The sequence below is a fragment of the Aquarana catesbeiana genome, linkage group LG09, assembly GCF_042186555.1.
Source record: "Aquarana catesbeiana isolate 2022-GZ linkage group LG09, ASM4218655v1, whole genome shotgun sequence".
NCBI classification, from domain to species: domain Eukaryota; kingdom Metazoa; phylum Chordata; class Amphibia; order Anura; family Ranidae; genus Aquarana; species Aquarana catesbeiana.
This window is the reverse complement of record NC_133332.1, coordinates 59,878,244-59,899,294: the sequence shown is the minus strand read 5'-3', so window position 1 is coordinate 59,899,294 and position 21,051 is coordinate 59,878,244. Positions and strand designations below refer to the sequence as shown.

The 21,051-nt window shown below is 42.6% G+C and overlaps 1 protein-coding gene across 2 annotated transcripts in view; it reads left to right on the top strand.

Annotated features, from left to right (window-relative positions):
• Positions 1–231: 231 nt before the first annotated feature.
• The window catches only part of LOC141107703 (cytochrome P450 2C8-like), a 42,708-nt gene continuing 21,888 nt past the window's right edge, over positions 232–21,051 (top strand). The window contains exons 1-7 of one of the 2 annotated variants that reach the window (XR_012235955.1): positions 232–574; positions 4,086–4,248; positions 7,409–7,558; positions 8,813–8,973; positions 10,400–10,576; positions 10,905–11,046; positions 18,368–18,555. Coding sequence is in view for 1 of the 2 variants with exons in the window: in XM_073598621.1 (XP_073454722.1) it covers positions 395–574; positions 4,086–4,248; positions 7,409–7,558; positions 8,813–8,973; positions 10,400–10,576; positions 10,905–11,046; positions 18,368–18,555 (1,161 nt within the window). In the remaining variant the exon portion in view is untranslated. The remainder of the gene's footprint in view (positions 575–4,085; positions 4,249–7,408; positions 7,559–8,812; positions 8,974–10,399; positions 10,577–10,904; positions 11,047–18,367; positions 18,556–21,051) is intronic. The other variant, XM_073598621.1, reaches the window with a different exon arrangement.

The following is a 21,051-nucleotide window of genomic DNA, read 5'->3' as shown; positions in this document are numbered from 1 at the left end:
AAAAACCCTGTCTTTCACCTAGCACTACTAAAGGGTGCTACACATTATTTTGGTATTTTTGTAAATATATGGGCTGTCCGTTTTGCCTCATTTAATGCAAACTAACTGTGCTTGAATTCTGAATGACATATAAGGAAAAGGCTCCTTACATGGATTGAATTTCTAATACACAATCTACAACTATCTCCGCCCATAATCCTCTATACATAACCCAGGTCAGAGATAATGGAAGTCGTGATGTTACACAATCTTATGTCGGCTCTGCAAATGTTGTACTTTGGACTCACGTGTCCATATATAACATACAATAAGAGGACAAACCCAGCGAGCTGACTGAGCATATCTGACTGTTGCTGCATACAAAACGCTTCCTGTGTTCAGAGTGTTTGTGACAATGGAGCTGGGAGTAACAGTCTCCATTCTCCTGGCTGTCTGTGTCAGTCTTGTTGCGTATTTTTTCTCATGGAAGGAGAAGCTGAGAAGTCAAAAACTGCCTCCTGGACCACCAACATTGCCCCTGTTAGGCACTGTTCTGCATGTGAGCGCCACAGAAATGCCCCAGTCTTTGATGAAGGTAAGGAATGAAGGAACAATATGGGGAATTAACAAAGCTTCCTGCACCATCATAACAACACAAGAAACTGGTGTGGATGGCATGCACTACATTTAGGGCTTGTTTACACTTGCGGTTGTGGCGCTGGTAAGACCCAGCAATTTTTCTGCCCCTCAACCGCTCTCCGTGTTGCTGCAGAGGCAGTCGCCTTGGGTACACAAATGCCCTTGGCTGTGATGCTTTGAGGAATTATACCTCCTGGTGGGAATAAGGCCACGCTGCAACCGCCCCACAACTGCTCACAACGCAGCGCTGGTTGTCATTTAGGGAGTTAAAACAGGCCGTGAGGATGCGATGCAATGCCTCATCATCACTTGTCTATTGCTGTTTGAAGAGCGATCCAAACATGGATCATGCTTCAAACAGAAAAGCAGATGTAAATGAGGCTTAATAGCTTGTTTGGATGTACTTTGAAATTTAGATACTATGAATGCCCATTAACACGCCTATTGCAATAAGATGCGTTGTTGATGCACTTTCAATAAAGCAGAAGTGAGCGCTAAATCAAATATGTAGCAGCTGGCACATAAAAGGTGAATTATACAATCTCCTAATAATCTTATAAAATCAAATATAGTGCAGTTCTCTCCAATGAAAAACAGTAAAATGAAATAAAATGTCCATAAATTATGCAAACATATGTAGCACCCTGATGTTTAGGCAAGGTTACTCCTAAATTTATCTGACAGGTATAGTTGCCTTGGCCAATTGTTAGGGATCGATTGATTTCACCCTAAGGCCCCTTTCACATGGGCAGACCGTTTAGGTCCGCCTGTCAGTTTTTCAGGTGGACCTGAACGGACGCTCCACGCAGGTCTATGGAGCAATGGATGTCAGCAATGACATGTTCGCTGACATCCGATCCCCATAGAGGAGAGCGGAGCTCTGACAGGTCCGTCTCTGCACAGTGTGCAGAGACGGACCTGTCATCCGCCTGCTCAGCGGGGATCAACAAAGCGATCCCCACTTAACAAAGCGGAGTCCGTACACGGACATGCCCGTGTAAAATGGGCGTAAGTCTGGAAATGCTGCACGTCTCTCTTCTGTCGCTGGGTGGCCGGGTGCTTGGTGACCTTAGAAAAGACAAGGGCGATGCATGGACAGATTAGGAGTGTATGGGGTGTCTCAGCCAATGGGCAAGGGTTTTCTTGGGCCCCTTAGCCAGCTGGGAGAACCTATATATTTGGGTGGAGTCAGGTAATCAGTGTTCTTTGCCACTTAGGCAGCTGTCTGGATGGACGTGTGTTGAGCTGCCCGTGCTGCTAGGCTGGAGTTTGGGCCTATCCCGGGTACATCTGGCTGCTAGGCTGTCTGAGGGCCTATCCAGAAGCAAGAGAGAAGTGCAGGGTTGGGACTGCGGCTTGCAGTCCAACCAGAAGTGACGATTCTGCTGCCCGGAGAACCTGTTGTGGTCGGAGGTAGAGGGGAAGCTGTCGCCACTAAGGGACCAACCCCTTATTACCAGAGATCCAGCCAGTGGGGTGACGCTTGAAGAGTATCTGGAGTGCCAAGCCAGGGACCCAGCAGGGAAGCGGGGGTGACGCTTGAGGAAGATACTGAGTAAGAAGATTGGAAGAGCTCACGGGATTCAGTGGCAGTGAATCAGCAAGTCTAGTGGGAGAGACTGGGAGCTCAGTGGGCTAAGAATCTACAAAAAGTGATTGTGGAGGAAGTAAAGGAGTTTGTTACAGCTTGTGTTAGGAACTGTTATAAGACTGCTGCCATAGGAGACAGCGCTCCTACACATGTAGATTTGGTGTCTTGCTGGATGCCTTTCCCAGCATGGCTGTCTACTTGCAGAGTCTGCCAATTAACATTGCAACTACCTGAGCGTGTCCTGGCCCTAACCCTCTCTCCCACAGTTGTGTTCAAGAGAACATAAATCTGTTTGCATTCAAGAAGTGTCTGGTGCCCATGAATCTATCTTGCACTACACCCACCATGCCTTGTAACCCACTCTATATGTAAGGATGTCAGCTGTCCCTGGCTCTGGAGGTTATCATTAGACTAAAGGAGGCCTGGGACCTCGCTACACATATAAAGTCCCATGCATAGGATAGTGAAGATTTCTTTGGGCTCATTACTAACCTATCCATGGAACTTTATATGTTTGCATAATTTATGGACATTTTATTTGACAGTTTTTCATTGGAAAGCGCTGCATTATATATGTTGATGCATGTCGCATGGAGTTTTGATGTGTTTGTAGTGCATTGAAGAAGAACTCCATCTTTCCACACAATTTACATAGTTCTTTTGGGCCGAGCTGGCCCAAACAAACTATGCCCCTCACTAACCTGTGAGGCCGTTACATGTGCGGTATAAACTGTATGTATCTGAGGGCACTGTGTTCTGGGTGCGAGCCAAGACTTCCTGTCTCATACCCGGAACATAGAAGAGTCTACTGCAGTGGAGCTCAGGGGGGTGGCCTGATAATGTCACAACCTCTGATTCAGCCAATCAGAGGAAGCTTTGTATTCATTGATAGAATACATTTTTTGCTCTGAGCGCCGCTGCGGTAGACTATTCTGTGTTCCGGGTATGAAACAGGAGGTCTCAGCTCGCACCTGGAACACAGTGCTGTATGTGGCCACAGCTACATACAGTTTATACCGCACATCTAGCGGCCTCACAGGTTAGTGAGGGACATAGTTTGTATGGGCCAGCTTGGCTCAAACGAACTATGTAAAATGTGTGTAAAGATGGTGTTCTTCTTTAAATGACGCTTTCCAGACACTTCCTCTGAGTTGGTTTTCATTTGTATGAATTTCACATACTATTATCTCAGCTAACAACACTTTCTAAATGCATGTCAATCTTTCAAGCTGTTTGCTGTGGGGGCACTCAACAAAAGGGAGGTGCCAGGAGCGCCGGCGAGGGAGGGAACCAAGAAGAGCAGGATATGGGCTGCTCTGTGCAAAACTTAGGGCAGGTAAGTATAACATGTTTGTTGAGAAAAATTAGACTTTAGACCCCTTTCACACTGGAGGTGTTTTTCAGGCGATTTAACGATAAAAATAGCGCCTGTAAAGTGCACTGAAAAAAGCCTCATCTGCAAACCCAGTGTGAAAGCCCAAGTGCTTTCACACTGGGGTGCTGCACTGGCAGGACGTCAAAAAAAGTCCTGCAAGCGGCTTCTTTGAGGCGCTTTAGCAGCGGTGTATACACCACTCCTAAATCACCTGTGCCCATTGAAATGAATTTGCAGTGCTGCCAAAGCGCCTCGGCAGCAGCGATTTGCGGGCACTTTAAACCCTTTATTCGGCCGCTAGCGGGGGTTAAAAGCGTCCCGCTAGCGCCTGAAAAGCGCCGCAAAAACGATGGTAAAGCGCCGCTAAAACTAGCAGCGCTTTACCGCTGACGACCCTGTGCTGGCAGTGTAAAAGGGCTCTCAGTATCACTTTAGGATTCATTGCGTGGCCAAACGAAAATTCCTCACCTCAACCAATAATCCCATGTTGCTCCCTTACAGCTGAGTGAGAAGTATGGACCGGTGCTCACCATCTACATAGGCAATGAACCACTGGTGGTCTTGATTGGCTATGATTGTATGAAGGAAGCATTTCTGGATCACAGTGATGCTCTCAGTGCAAGAGGAAACACCTTCTTTTCCAAGGCATTTTTCAAAGATTATGGTGAGTTACAAAGAATAGAGTCTATTACATAAGTTGCCTTGAGGTCAAAATCGAGCAAGCTTTTTGTGTGTAACTTTAGTGGGAGTTATTTTTTTCAAATCATCCAAAAGTACTATTTGACACAGACCAGGTAGGTTTAGTCAGACTCTGCCTTCTTAGTAGAGTTGGGCGAATGGTTCGCCCCGATCATGAGGCCTAACATTGGCTGTTCACCCGTTCAACAAACACCCGAATTGTCGGGGCGATCGACCGTTTGTTCGGCCCGCCGAACGACCGCAATGCACTGTGCTACCGAGCAGTGCATTGGAAGCCCTGATTGGCTGAAGCAATGAAAGCTTTGCTCAATCAGGGCACAGAGCACTGTCAGAGCCATGATTGGAGAAAGTAATGATGACTCTATTCAATCATGGCTCATTGCTCTTTGTTCCGCCCCACACTATGAAAATATTCTCCCCATAGCGGACATTTTCAGTGTGATATTGGCGTGGAGAGGGATAGAACAGGGCTCTGTTCAGTGCTACTAGCGAGATAGTGTGCTATTGGGATTCTATTGTGAGTGTAAAGTATCAGTTTAGTGCGAATCTAGTGATAGTGCAGTATGAGTTTAGTTTGACTATTCATTTTTACTTTAGTGTCAGTTTATTTTGTCAGGGCAGGATTCCTGCAGTATATTTCAGTGCGTTAGTGCACATTTAACACAGTATCAGAGGCGTAACTAGAACCTTCAGGGCCCCGGTGCAAGAAACCATGATGAGCACCCCTGACCCCCCCCCTTCCATCCATGCCCTGGGCTTCCAATTTTGGGAGGGTGTCCATGGGCATCCTCCCAGAACTCTGCCTCCCGTATGCCCCCTGGGACATGCATCCAAGATAGAACTGTATGGGAGTAAAAGTGTGCATTCTAGTTCAGAAGATTGTGAGCCGGGAGTTCTAAGGTAGTGGATCTCAGTCAAGTGTGTATCGTGTCAGTCGGTGTATGTGGGTGGGTAGCAGCAGACATTATTTGAAGGTAGGCATCTGTTGTTTGAAAATGGAGCCAGCAGGCCCAGGTTGTATGGTATTTGGATGGAGATTCCTTGGCTATATGAATCAATTCTTTCATTTCCGCTATTTTGTAGATGCGCTTGAACCATTCTGGAAGAGATGGTACACAGGGGGAGCTCCAATGCACTGGTATGCATTACTTGGCTGCATTTACCATGTGCATTGTGAGTGATTTGTGATACATTTTGGGAGAAAATTAAGTGTGGTGCAATAGATATTGTGCTGCAGAGTAATATAAAGTATCAGATGTCACTTAGTGGATGGATGATTGTATTTCGAACCAGAAAGGGTGGAGGCGCGGACATTCCCACCATACATGTAAAAGTGTGCCCACGTCTTGCTGGCATCTCCAGAATTGATTGGAGTGGGATGGGTCGAATTTGTGTAACAATGTTGGGGTCCTGTACAATCTGGACAAAAGTTTATAATTAGTGTAGCACCTTTTAGTGGGTTAGAAGAAATACAGGCGGTCCCCGGGATACAAACAAAATAGGGTCTGTAGGTTTGTTCTTAAGTTGAATCTGTTTGTAAGTTGGAACAGGTACATTTTTTAAGTGTAACTTCAGCCAAAAAAACTATTTTTAAGCTTTTTGGATAGCATAGGGAAGGGTTAACACACCTGTAATGTTTGTTTTGCTGTCTGTGCCCCTGTTCAGAAGATTTCACCTCATTTTCTGTCCCAATGACTATTGATTTTGAAAATTTTGGGTTGTTGTGGAAACAAGGATTGGTGATAAAGCTTCAGTGGAGGCATGTTTTTCCCATAATAACTCTTACAGGAGTGAATTTCCCTTCCTAGGGGTAGCTTTCCTCCCACTTCCTGTTGTCTTCCTCCGTTTGTAAGTAGGAGTCGTTTGTAAGTCAAATGTTTGTAACTAGGGGACCACCTGTAGTAGAGCTTTTTTTTAGAATAGGTAAATTTCAAAGCTTGGCTGGCAGCTTTGGGTGTCCCAGGGAGAGTAGTAATGAAGGAGGGGGGAGATAGAGGGGGACAAAAGAGGAGAAAGAGAGAAGAAGAGGAGAGGACACAAGGTGGATGAGAAGTAGGAGGAGGGGGAGAAGAGAGGAGAGGAGTGGAGGAGAGGGAGATACAGTAGGTGTGTCTATGGAGGGGGATTATATAAAGGGAGGGGAGGGAAGGATGCATGGTTGTGGGGGGGGGGTCTCCTCCATACCTATAGAGGAGATATAAAGGAGGGCTCTGGGAACTAGTCAGTACTGGGTCCCTCATAGCAGTGACTGATACTCATACAGGACAGGATGAGGATCTGTGCACACACTTGGGGTAATCAGGGCAGCCAATCAGGTCCTTTGTGTCAGTAATTATAGAGCTTCCTTTGTTGCTATAGGTAACAGCTGCCTCTCCCCCCAGTTACCCAAAGCCAATCATTTTCCAAGCAGGACATGAGCTGTAAATGCTTGCTGTAGGTTATGGCAGTGTTTTTCAACCAGGATGCCACGAAGTGTCCCCAGCAACAACCCCATCTGAGCGATCCTCTGTTAACTCCTGTGATAGAGGAGGGCGAGAGCACTGTTAACTCCTGTGTACAGAGAGAAGGCAGAGGGCTCAGCCTGCACCCCCTGTCGGCTCTCTCTTCCTCTTTGTACTCTTGTACTTTTGCCAAGAAACCAGAAAGCTGTGCTGGCCGCCCGACATGTTCTTAGCAACCGATTACATCATTGACTGGTAGGACCTGGGCGAGTGGCCTGCACAGCTTTCTGTTTTTCTAGCAAGAGTACAGAGAAGTCTGCATAGAGGAAGGCACAGTCCAATCTGAATAATGTGTCTGGGTGAACACTGAAACCGGGACACATGATTCAAAACCTGGAATGTTCAGGTGAATCCCAAACAGGTGGCAGCCCTATCATGTGGCTCAGTTCCCCTACCACTTCCTCCTTCTGTGTTGCCTTCCAGAGACAAAAGTGCTAATACATATTTATACCCAACACTGTGATATTAGCAGCCAACAGTAGGGTCAACAAATCCCTTCACGTTACTTCTTTTTTAACTCTTTATTATTCTATCTCAGGATTGTTTACAGAACCTTATTTTAACATATGAGTATAGGTCCAATTTAACCTTCATTGGTTAATTCACAAAAGCTTTCCCCTATAGGAATTATACTGAGCAATGGGGAACGCTGGCAACAGCTACACAAATTCTCACTGACCACCCTGAGGAATTTTGGCATGGGAAAAAGAGGAATTGCGGAGCGAATCCAGGAAGAGGCTCATTTCCTGGTGGAGGAGTTCAAGAAAAATGGAGGTCAGTAAAGATGTAGACATAGAGTATCAAACAAATAGTGCAGTGCTACTAAGTACCTACAAACTCTAATTGTGTTATTTATACATGTAACCAAAATGCCAACTGGTCCTGTGCGACTTAAAATAAACCAAAGGGATTGACCACTTCCTGACCAATGTAGGTATATACGTCTTCGGGAAGTGGTGGTGACATCAGGATCATGGCTGCAGCTACAAGCATGTTCATGGTATCATTCTTTTCAGAAGGCGATTCTGCATAAGCTAAAAGTAATCTGAGTGGCTATTCAGCTGCCCAACTACTTTTACAGGCGGTGAAAGGGGGTCACCCCTCTTGCTACCTTTTCCCGCTCTCCTATCATCATGTGATTGGTCACATTGAATGCACTGTGAAAAGTGGATAGAAAGGAAGTTCCTTCCCATCTTCTATGCTGTCAGAAACTGTAAGTGAAGCTATTACCAACTTAATAAAAACACACTCTAAAAACTCAAATGGCTCTATGCACAGTGCACCAGTGCATAGCAGTATGCAGCTAGATATTTCCCCGGTATAAGTACAACGATCGGTGCTGTTTCCACCTAGATGTTCCCATTAATCCCTGGTTTCATGTGCTGACATCATCCAGCTCTGCCCTACGTGTTACCTCACTGGATCATGTAACTTCCTCAGGGGAGGTATCCCTTACCTTTGCTCACCTTACCCTCATATGACAGTGCTGGTGCTTGTTCACTGGCCTAGGCTGTCCCTTGGGGACATAGTATGTAGCCCCCTGTTAGCTCCACTAGGGTGATTTGGAGTTTGAACAAGGTTTCCTTTCGTTTCTTCCACTGCTTAATGAAGCAGTAGGGCAATGAATGGAAAGATTTTGAACTGGTAGAACAACCCTAAGGAGATTACAGAGATTTTATTGAAATCTATTTCTTTTGGCTAAATGTTTTACATATTAAAATTTTGTGTTTTTTGCTTAAATGCTAAGTCATTCTGAAGAGCAATATCACAGATCAGTTTCTCTGTAGATCCAAAAATCTTTGGACAGTGAGTATGCAATTCATGTTTTGTCCTTTGTCAAAGTGGCCAATCAAATTTACCCCGAGGGTTTGTAGCCAGTACTGAAATAGTAAAAAAGGAGATTGGTTGGCTAATAAAAGTAACAGACAATTCTTTTAGATGCTTTGATGAGTGAGCTCCATTTTCTCATGGGTTCTCTATCTTGTAAGTTGTAAAATCTTTATTTAATTACGTATGTCTTTCTCCTAGAAAACTTGTTTGATCCAACGGAATTGTTTCGTTTGGCGGTCTCAAATGTCATCTGCTGCATAGTGTTTGGAGAACGCTTTGACTACGAAGATGAAAAGTTCACAAACCTTTTATTCTGGCTGAAGGAGTTTTTAAACATCCTTTCCTCTGTATGGAGTATTGTAAGTAAATTCACAGAATGCCTGTGATTTACCTGATGGGAACTGTATATTCGCCCAAAGCTTAGATTTTACATCATAGCAACCATTTCTTTTAGGTATGAACTAAAGCGCAATGGAAAAACATTCAGCTGCCATGTGTATTTATAGGAAAACTCTCAAGAAAAAAATACATAGCCTGTTACATAGTAGGTGAGGTTGAAAAAAGACACAAGTCCATCAAGTCCAACCTATGTGTGTGATTATGTGTCAGTTTTACATTACATATCCCTGTATGTTGCGGTCGTTCAGGTGCTTATCTAATAGTTTCTTGAAGCTATCAATGCTCCCCGCTGAGACCACCGCCTGTGGAAGGGAATTCCACATCCTTACCGCTCTTACAGTAAAGAACCCTCTACGTAGTTTAAGGTTAAACCTCTTTTCTTCTAATTGTAATGAGTGGCCCCGAGTCTTATTAAACTCTCTTCTGCGAAAAAGTTTTATCCCTATTATCCCTGTTATTCAGATAACTAGTGGCTGTGGACCCGCTCCAAAGAGAGGAGGCCTCTAACCCCCAGAACCCTCTGAGAAGCAGAACTCGTGACAGTGGAAATTAACTCTAGATTCTTTTAACCAAAGCTAGGTCTTTCTCAAGTATTTTCTAAAATTAATTAATTAAGGTAGAGGTTCCTTTTCAATGCATGGGGCGGATAAATCTTGATAGCTACACATCCTCCTACTAGACTTCAGTGTTATTTTCAAGAACCTATACCCTGTTCCTCAGTGAGAAAAAAAATATGTAAGTCCCTGGAAAAAAAAAAGTTCAAAAATAAATAAAATGCTAGTGTAAGTTTTTTGGACCGTTAAAAAATTCTACCTAACTGAAAAGTAGTTTTGGCTAGAATGAGGATGGGCAAAAAATATGGTTTTCTGTGCATCCAATGTGGAGATTCACCCTCTCTGTGTCCTGTTTACCACTATCACCAGCACTGAAAGTAAGGAAAGACCCAGAATTTTTTTCCTTCACTGGAACAAGAATAGAGGGGGGATATTCCAATGGGGAATTTTGCTCTGGTGACAACTGTCTAAATGGTAATTTACTTTACCTGCAGGAAGTGAAAGTAATTCTTCCTAGTGAGACACAGATGACAAACTCTATTAAAAACTTTAAAAAGAAGGTTTAGATTTATATATATTTTTTTAATGCAACCAACACATTTACTGTACTACTTTTTCTTTAATGGGAGAACAGCTCATATGCTGAGCAAAGATCCTATTAGATCATGAGGACAGATCTTTCTTCCTTGTACAGACTTGTCTTTGGTTCACAAGCTGATGGGACCAATCCACATAATTTAGCACTTACAAAATTGCATTTCTTTCATGGTGTAAACAAACATATATTATTTTATCTCACCCTTAAACTTTTTTTTTCTTTTTGTTTTAACAGTTGTTAAATGTTTTTCCCAAAATATCACTGTACATCCCTGGTCCTCACCAGAAAGCTTTCAGAAATTTTGCCAACATTAAAGCATTTATTTCGGAGTCTGTAGATCATCATAAGAAGACTATTGATATGAACTGCCCACGAGACTTCATTGACAGCTTTCTCATAAAGATAGAGAAGGTGAGTTCTGTGAACCAATTAGTTCCTACTTCTAATTTAGGTCATGGTGCTTTTTTTTTCATCTAAAATCGAATTGTCACTAAGAGATTTTTTCTTTTTGCTAGTTTTTGAAGTAGGGTTTAAACCTTTGTGAGTTTTTTTGTGCTCTTTGTGCCAGTTTGGGGAGACTTCCCTTCATTTTCATCTAAGATGTCTTTCTGTGTGGTTTCTGAAGCAGGAAGTGAGGTGAAAAACCCATCTCCAATCAACCTAACACTGGAACAGGCTTTGAGTAGAGCTTCATTCTGTAGTGGTAGCCACTAAAAATTTGTCATCTTAACACCCACAGGATAAGGACAAGCCAAAGACTGAATTTCATTTTGAGAACTTATTTGCAACAGTGATGGATCTTTTTAACGCTGGAATTGAAACAACCAGTTCCACCCTGAAAAGTGCTCTTCTCATCCTGCTCAAACACCCGGATGTGGCAAGTAAGCAACATATTATTTCCTGATATCTGTATTGCTATGTCTGTATAGCAGGAGTATGGCCTTACCTGCTTTAAAATAAAAACACAGGTTGTTATTTCATTAACAAACAAGGACAGCATAAGATCCAACCATATTTGCGTGACTAACCTATTTATAAATCTACCTACCTATATAAGGGGTACTAGGATTGAACAATTATTGGTGCCATAATGAGCAAGTCCCTGCCCCACTTATTCCTGGATAGGACGGCTACCCTCCTGTTGTTGATCCAACCCTCCGCCATATTTTGTCATACTCCTGGCCATAGGCCCATTTCTTGACAACCTTGACCATATGCATTAAAATGTATGAATAGGGATGAGCCGAACACCCCCCCAGTTCGGTTCGCAGCAGAACATGCGAACAGGCACAAAATTTGTCAAGAACACACGAACACCGTTAAAGTCTATGGGACACAAACATGAATAATCAAAAATGCTTATTTTAAAGGCTTATATGCAAGTTATTGTCATAAAAAGTGTTTGGGTACCCGGGTCCTGCCCCAGGAGACATTTGTCAATGCAACATTTTTTTTTTAAAACGGACGTTTTTTTGGGAGCAGTGATTTTTTTAATGCTTAAAGTGAAACAATAAAAATGAAATATTCCTTTAAATATTGTGCCTTGGGGGTCTCTATAGAATGCCTGTAAAGTGGCGCATTTTTTCCGTGTTTAGAACAGTACCACAGCAAAATGACATTTCTAAAGAAAAAACCTGTTTTCGTAATCGGGGGGCCCCGCCCCCTCTGACACCACGGGGAAGCCATGGGGAAGTTCCCGTTGCGTCAGAGGGGGCAGGGTCACCTAGGTACTTCACCGGGGGGCCCCGCCCTCAGTTATATAAAAACTGTCACAAGCAAAGAAGCGTCTCAATGCGGGAGCCTCGCATTGAGGAAGATCAGTCTCTGGTTTTTTTCTTTTTCTTTTTCGGTCCGGGCGCATGATAGAAGAAGATTAATGGATTTGTGGGACATTTTTATTTTTTAATAAAGGACTTGTCCCCAAGCTGTGTCTTGTCGTTTTTAACATTTCAACACTTTTTTGTGAAATGGTAGGGGTACATTTGTACCCCGTTACCATTTCACACAGGGAGGAGGCCGGGATCTGGGGGTCCCCTTGTTAAAGGGGGCTTCCCAGATTCCGATAAGCCCCCTGCCCACATACCCCCACAACCACTTAATAAGCTTTGTGGGGATGAGGCCCTTGTCCCCATCAACATGGGGACAAGGTGCTTTGGGGGGCTACCCCAAAGCACCCTCCCCATGTTGAGGGCATGTGGCCTGGTATGGTTCAGGAGGGGGGGCGTTCTCTCATCCCCCCTCTTTTCCTGCGGCCTGCCAGGTTGCGTGTTCGGATAGGGGTCTGATATGGATTTTGAGGGGGACCCCTATGCCATTTTTTTTTAAAATTTTGGAGCAGGGTTCCCCTTAAAATCCATACCAGACCTGAAGGGTCTGGTATGGATTGGGGGGGGTCTACGCCATTTTTCTTTAAATTTGGTGCAGGGTTCCCCTTAATTTCCATATGAGGCACGAAGGTCCTGGTATGGATTTTAGGGGGAATTTTGGTTCGGGGTTCCCCTTAATATTCATACCAGACCCAAAGGGCCTGGTAATGGACTGGGGGGGCCCATGCTCTTTTTTCAATGAGTTTTACCTATTTTGCCGAGACCCGACAATTCATTACAGCTGCGAGCAGGTTTAAATGACAATTTTTCCTTTAGAAATGTCATTTTGCTGTGGTACTGTTCTAAACATGGGAAAAATGTGCCACTTTACAGGAATACTATATACACCCCCAGGCACAATATTTAAAGGAATATTTCATTTTTATTGTTTCACCTTAAGCATTAAAAAAAAAATCACTGAATTTTTGCATTGATACATGTCCCCTGGGGCAGGACCCAGGTCCCCAAACACTTTTTATGACAATAACTTGCATACAGTCAGGTCCATAAATATTGGGCATTGACACAATTCAATTTTTTTGGCTGTATACACCACCACAATGGATTTGAAATGAAACTAACAAGATGTGCTTTAACTGCAGACTTTCAGCTTTAATTTGAGAGTATTTACATCCAAATCAGGTGAACAGTGTAGGAATTACAACAGTTTGTATATGTGCCTCCCACTTTTTAAGGGACCAAAAGTAATGGGACAATTGGCTGTTCAGCTGTTCAATGGCCAGGTGTGTGTTATTCCCTCATTATACCATTTACAAGAAGCAGATAAAAGGTCCAGAGTTAATTTCAAGTGTGCTATTTGCATTTGGAATCTGTTGCTGTCAACTCTCAATATGAGATCCAAAGAGCTGTCACTATCAGTGAAGCAAGCCATCATCAGTCTGAAAAAACAAAACAAACCCATCAGAGAGATAGCAAAAACATTAGGTGTGGCCTAATCAACTGTTTGGAACATCCTTAAAAAGAAATGACGTGCCGGTGAGCTCAGCAACACCAAAAGACCCGGAAGACCACGGAAAACAACTGTGGTGGATGACCGAAGAATTCTTTCCCTGGTGAAGAAAACACCCATCACAACAGTTGGCCAGATCAAAAACACTCACCAGGAGGTAGGTGTAGGTGTGTCAAATTCAACAAGAGAAGACTTCACCAGAGTGAATACAGGGGGTTCACCACAAGATGTAAACCATTGGTGAGCCTCAAAAACAGGAAAGTCACATTAGTTTGCCAAACAACATCTAAAAAAGCCTTCACAGTTCTGGAACAACATCCTATGGACAGATGAGACCAAGATCAACTTGTACCAGAGTGATAGGAAGAGAAAAGTATGGAGAAGGAAAGGAACTGCTCATAATCCAAAGCATACCATCTCATCAGTGAAGCATGGTAGTGGTAGTGTCATGGCGTGGGCATGTATGGCTGCCAATAGAACTGGTTCTCTTGTATTTATTGATGATGTGACTGCTAACAAAAGCAGCAGGATGAATTCTGAAGTGTTTCGGGCAATATTATCTGCTCATATTCAGCAAAATTCTTCAGAACTCATTGGACGGTGCTTCACAGTGCAGATGGACAATGACCTGAAGCATACTGAGAAAGCAACCAAAGAGTTTTTTAAGGGAAAGAAGTGGAATGTTATGCAATGGCCAAGTCAATCACCTGACCTGAATCCGATTGAGCATGCATTTCACTTGATGAAGACAAAACTGAAGGGAAAATGCCCCAAGACCAAGCAGGAACTGAAGACAGTTGCAGTAGAAGCCTGGCAGAGCATCACCAGGGATGAAACCCAGCCTCTGGTGATGTCTATGCGTTCCAGACTTCAGGCTGTAATTAACTGCAAAGGATTTGCAAAACCAAGTATTAAAAAGTGAAAGTTTAATGGATGATTGTTAATCTGTCCCATTACTTTTGATCCCTTAAAAAGTTGGAGGCACATATACAAACTATTGTAATTCCTACACCATTCATCTGATTTGGATGTAAATACCCTCAAATTAAAGCTGAAAGTCTGCAGTTAAAGGGCATCTTGTTTGTTTCATTTCAAATCCATTGTGGTGGTGTATAGAGCCAAAAAGATTAGAATTGTGTCAATGTCCCAATTTTTATGGACCTGTCTGTATAAGCCTTTAAAATGAATGTCCCATAGACTTTAACAGTGTTCTGGTGGCTTTTGAATTTGCCCCAAACACCGCACATTGTTCGGTGTTCGCAGAACATCCAAACAACCTAGAAAAAAGAGAAAGGTCTGGTGTCACCAGTGACACACCTCCATCCCTAAAATATGCAACAAAAAGGAAAAATCTCGCCCTGGGGCTTTACATGAGGTAGGCACCGCTAAGCCAATAAAAGTAACAACAGTAAATAGAGTATAGAGTATTTATTCAGTAAAATTAATACATGCATTAATATCATCAGAGAAAGCCAATTCATACAGAGTACATTAAAATCATTTATATGTACTCTGTATGAAATGGCTTTCTCTGATGATATTAATGCATGTATTACTTTTACTGAATAAATATATACTGTATTTACTGTTGTTACTTTTATTGGTTTAGCGGTGCCCACCTCATGTAAAGATTTTTCCTTTTTGTTGCATCCGAACAACCAAAGTTCGGCCCGAACTTATGCTCGGGCCGAACCGTTCACCCATCCCTATTTATGAATAGAGGAATGTCCACACATAGAATGTATTTTCTGAACTTTACTGTAACTTTAGAAAGATTTCTGTGACAGCTGACATCACATTTGACATACTAGCAGAATTCATCACCACGGAATGCCATACAAAGTATTAGACATCCTGTAGTCATCATTTCTGTGGAGAGCACAACCACATAATTTGTAGGCCATCTTCCCTTTGCACCTCCCCTCCTTGGGAGCATCACAGATTTGGGCCCACTTCCCTATGCGTACTAAGTCCATAGCATCTAACTTCTATCACTAAGTAGGATCAAAAAATATATAAATGTGTCTGCGCTAAATTACAAACAATTAAAAATGACAATTAGTGCTTTGCACAAATAACTATAAAAAGTGCAACGTGCAAAAAATTTCAGAATCAAAATCAAATGTGTCTGTGCTGAATAATAAACATGCCCCTTCTGTGGCATCTCCTGAGGATGCCTACACAGTTGATCCCATAGAGCCCAGGAGTGGCTCCAAAGCGTGTTTTGACAGAGTTTAATTACTGTGTCACACACTTCAAGGTGAGCGCATGTGCTTTTGGGGGTCACTGGAGAGCACTAAGGCATGCTATATGGTGATAAACTTGTCGGATGAGCAGGATGGATGGACTTCACTGATTATGGACACATTTTGGAGCACTTTATATTTGAATTTTTTATCAACTTTAAGGACTTTTTTATTTTTTGAAGGAATGGTTGCATTTTCATTCCTGGTTTGGCACCTTGATTTTGAATTAATTTTGCACGTTGCATTTTTTTTTTTTGGGGGGGGGGGGTTATGTGTGCAAAGCATTAATTGTCATTTCTGATTGTTTATTATTCAGCACAGACACATTTGATTTTGATTCTGAAATAATTTTGCACGTTGTACTTTTTATAGTTATTTGTGCAAATCACTAATTGTCATTTTTAATTGTTTTTAATTTAGCGCAGACACATTTATATATTTTTTAGCACTATTTACACGGGTATGGAACGTGATTAGTGTTTGCAGCTGACTTTCACTCAGGATTTATTTTAAGGCATTAACCCTTCTGTGGCTCGCAAGACTTTTCTATATAATACTAAGTAGGATCAAGTTGCCTTGGATAGTATACCAGTCTGTCCCCAATATCCCTCTATGGATCTGCCCAGCTGGACAAACTGCCAGATGGCATATATTCCCAAGCTTCCGCCACTACTCACAAATTCTGTTCCACCTTGCTTGGAACTTCATTCTTGCATAGGGCCCTTTAGATGAGTTCTTAGATGCGTTACATCTTAGCAGCTTCGGGGTGTTTGGCTCCCATGGTCCAACTCACTCAAGGCTCCTCCCCTACTGACATTTATATGGGCACTAACCAGTGGCGTCTCCAGCTTTAAAATTTAAGGGGGGCACATGGGGGGACAGGGACAAAAGTAGGGGGGCAACTATAAAATGCATATATTATATATATATATATATATATATCCTGGGGCCCTTTACTACGACCCCACAACGGGCCCTTTCACATGTTCTGCAGTGAGCTCCCTTCCTACTGTATTGGGGTCCCCCAGGGGGGCAGAAAACAAGAGATATATGTCACCAGCATATCAAGAAAATATAAGGATCCAAAGCAGTGGGAGAACTATCAGGGTTGCAAAGGTTGTCTTGCCATCGGGCCCTGGTGTTCTGCCACTGTGGGGTTCCCCAGCCTCCTCTTGCTGTCCTGCTATTGACAGCGCTGGTCTGGCATCTCTTGGAATTTACAGGCTGGTCCTCCTGTCCTAAGGACGGGAGAAATCAGTCTGTTTTTTCAGTAACTGAAAGTCCTGGTGGAGTCCTTCCTGCAACTCGCTCTTCTCCCTGCCAATGAGGATGCAGGTGAAGGAGCAGATCGGGCGGCCGTGGTTGTGTGAATGCTCCCATTATGCAGTGTCAGCGAGCAGGGGAGGGGGGAGGAATCACCCGCAGGAGCTGACTGGGGACTCTCTCCCTCTTAGACATTGATTTTTTGTAAAAAAAAAAAAAAAAAAATTTTTTTTTTGGGGGGGCACATGGTGGGGCACAGCATAATGTTGGGGGGGTCAGGGCCCCCTCTGCCCCCCCCCCTAGGGTCGCCATTGGCACTAACTACACCCATGACATCCCTAACACCCAATTACAACTTTTATCTACCATAAAATACTGGGAACAGAGCTATCTAGTAGCAGACAAGCTATATCTGCCAACACCTAAACTTGGGTAACAAATGGTTACAGAGAAAAGGGAACATTCAGTGATTAGTCTAAAGCTGGCCATACACTGTGCAAGTTGGCTTGATCCTGAGGAATCGAACAATGTTCCCTCAGTGGTTGGCCCTGCTCTGTTCAACAAAAGTCAATCATTTAGCTATCAAAATACAATAGGCACAGTGGGAGATTTGTCCATCCACATTGTTTAGTGTGGATGGAGGAATTTGTTAGTTTTTCTTTTTTGTTCAGCCTGCAGGATGAATAAAAAATATAACATTTTCGGTGCATGACCAGTTTTAGTCTTGAAGAGCCACAATTCCAAAGCACCATGCCATTCATCCAGAGAGCATTAGCTGATTTATCCTCAGCCTACACTTACCAATCAATGAAAGGGGTCACTTTTACACTCACGACTAATCAATGGAGTCAGTTCTGACCAGAATTTTCATTATATAGTCATTATTATTATTTGTTTAATTTCATAATGAGCACACCCCAATTCTTTATTCTTTTATTTAAAACCTAATAGTCATGCTAATGTATCATGAGCTGTAGGTATAATAATTAGTGGGGGTTCCCTGAAAACTAACAATGATTCAAGGTTCCTTTGGGGTAAAAACCTTTGAAGAAGGCTTTTCAGTGTGACAGAATTTCTCTGTGTCCAATCACATATTCTTCCAATGCTTGTTTACCCTTGGTTGTGACCCCTATATCTGTCCTGAGTTTCACCACTCACACTTGAGTCTATAGCATGGTTTGCATTTCATATTTTTAAAGACTTATAAAATAAGCATAATTTGTATTTATGGAGGCTGCCCCAAAAAATGGGACAAAGTCACTCCCCTAAAAGGAATAAAGTGTTTACCTCAATGTACAAAACACATTATTTATTTTTGCTTTGCTCACAATTATTGCTTTGTTCTATGTCTGCACAGGAAAGATGCAAGAAGAGATAGATAATGTCATTGGGCAGAGTCGATCTCCTTCAATGGAAGATCGTATTGGGATGCCATACACAAATGCCGTGATTCATGAGATCCAGAGATTTGCTGACGTAGTTCCTTTGGGACTTCCACACACAGCCAGCAAAGATACAGAATTCCGAGGGTACAACATACCTAAGGTCAGAAGCTCTGTGCAGTTTACTTTCTAAACCAATGGAATACCATTGCTTCTTAGTTACCAGCCTTCTCTCAGTGCTATGTTTATAGAAAAGATGAAGATTCTAACACTGCCACATAGTATGCTCCTTGTTAAGTTTTGGAAAAAATGTTAGGTCTTCATCTATAAGGACCTGTATCAATGGTCTTTTGTTTTCTTTAAGCGGACTATGCATTCCCATAAATGTTTATGCAAATGTGAATTCTAAATGATCTCAGAAGAATTTTATACTGATGTCAAACTGATGCCATGAACACAAGCCCAAAGTTAATTGACACAGACCCTAGCTGTCATTTTTTTATGGGCAACAATTCAAAATGTTCTTTGTGTGCAACCATTCTGCCAACCAGCATGCCATTGCTGAATTCAAAACTCAGTTGGCAAGGTTTGCCATTTACAGCAGCAGCCAGTAGAAGCAACACATGCAAGTTCATTGAATTACTCTGTGCAAAGTAAAATGACAAAATGGTTAAACCGGCCATAGATGATGCGATTTTCATTCCTGCAACCACGGGCTGCAGGAAAAAAAAATGCTAGATTCCCCCCACCAACACAGCCAGTGTTGATGGGAGAATCCCTCCCGTGGAGTTATCGTGTTTTTCTGGCGGGAGCCATCCCTGCCAGGAAAACACAATGATTATTGCTAATGGCTATATATAATAATCACATGTAAAAATGCAGGTTGTGCCCAAAACAATGGATAGATCAATTTAGGTACAATTAGCCTGCCCGCCCGTACATGGATTCAAACTGTCTATGGCTGGCTTTAGTGTAATACCCCCCAGCATTTAACCAGAATTCATCTTGTGACTGAACAGATAACTAAGGACTGGATGGCTGTTGTCAGTTGCTATACTATGCATGATGATGTTGCTCATTGCACTAATGTTTAGATAATATATATTTGACATATGGTATTTTAACCCCTTAAAGTGGAAGTCCATGCAAAATCTAAAATCCCTGCATCTATAGACACCAGGGATCTAACACTAACCTCTCTATCCCTGTAAAGAAAAAATTAGTATACATACCTTTTTGGAAGCCGATTTGACCCGCTCCGACCAGATCCCATGCTGAGCTGTCAGCTTCACTGTGTAGGCGGGTACAGAGGAGACGGAGGACAACGGAAGCCTGTGGATCTATAGACACCAGGGATCTAACACTAACCTCTCTATCCCTGTAAAGAAAAAATGAGTATACATACCTTTTTAGAAGCCGATTTGACCCGCTCCGACCAGATCCCACGCTGAGCTGTCAGCTTCACTGTGTAGGTGGGTACAGAGGAGACGGAGGACAACGGAAGCCCCATAGTAACTCTATGGGTGACGTCACTTCCCATTCATTTCACAGTCGTTGTCCTCCGTGTCCTCTGCAGAGCTTCCGGCGCTGAAGATCGGGTCGGAGCGGGTCAGATTGCTTTAAGGGGCTAAAGATCATAATCTCAGCTAAACCCTACTGCCACTCCAAGTTCCTAAAAGGAGGAAGTATTTGTTTCATAAAGCACAGTGATGTGTCAGAAAATCTGCATAGGGAATTAGTATGGAAAGCAAAACATCAGTTTGAATAGGCGTAAATATAATAAACTATTGTTGAAGCATTAATATTTAGTTTAAAAAAAAAAAGGCCAAAAAGAGTGTAATGGCATTGTGCAAGAACTGATGCAGTTTTTCTTCAGCTTCACCCTCACAGAGTTCCTTGAACCGATGGAGGCAATGTTCCTTGGGAAGGAACTCTCATCTCTATGTGGTATTATAACAAACTTATTTGACTGCTGAGAAACATAGGCACGAATGGTATATGCCACATCAAGTCCAATACCAAAAGGGACAGGAACAGGGAAAAGGGCTTTGCTAAAATAAGCACAATGAAACTGCTTCTGTTTGACAAAGCAAGGCCATAAATTTATTACGTTATCAACTCATGATAGCAAATGAACAATCAACACCCAATGGATCAAACTCCCCGTACTCATTTAATCACCTAACTAAAATAGCACAGCTGCCTGTTCTCACCATTATTTTCAGACTGGCATTTGACTAACTGAAGCCCAGAAAGGGCACAACATAGAAACCAGTTAAACACTGCATGCTACATTATAGGATATCCTATAGCTCCTGACCCTTCACTAGCCATCCTCCATTTAGGCATCCATGCCCACCCCCCACCCCCCACCCCCCTCAATGTTAGAGTAGTGCTTATACATTTATTCTTGGCAGCAAAGCTCACAATTACTAAGTTGTGGAACTCATCAATCATCTGTCACTGACATGTTTACAACTAATAACCACCAATATGGGATGAAGAAACTATTATCAGTTACAGACCTAACAGTTGTGACATTTAGGAAAAAATTGTTATTTAAAAAAAAAACAAAAAAACAAGGCTTTAATATCTCTTTAATTGTGCATCTAGGGTTAGACAGCCATATTTACAAACATGTTATACTTACCTGCTCTGT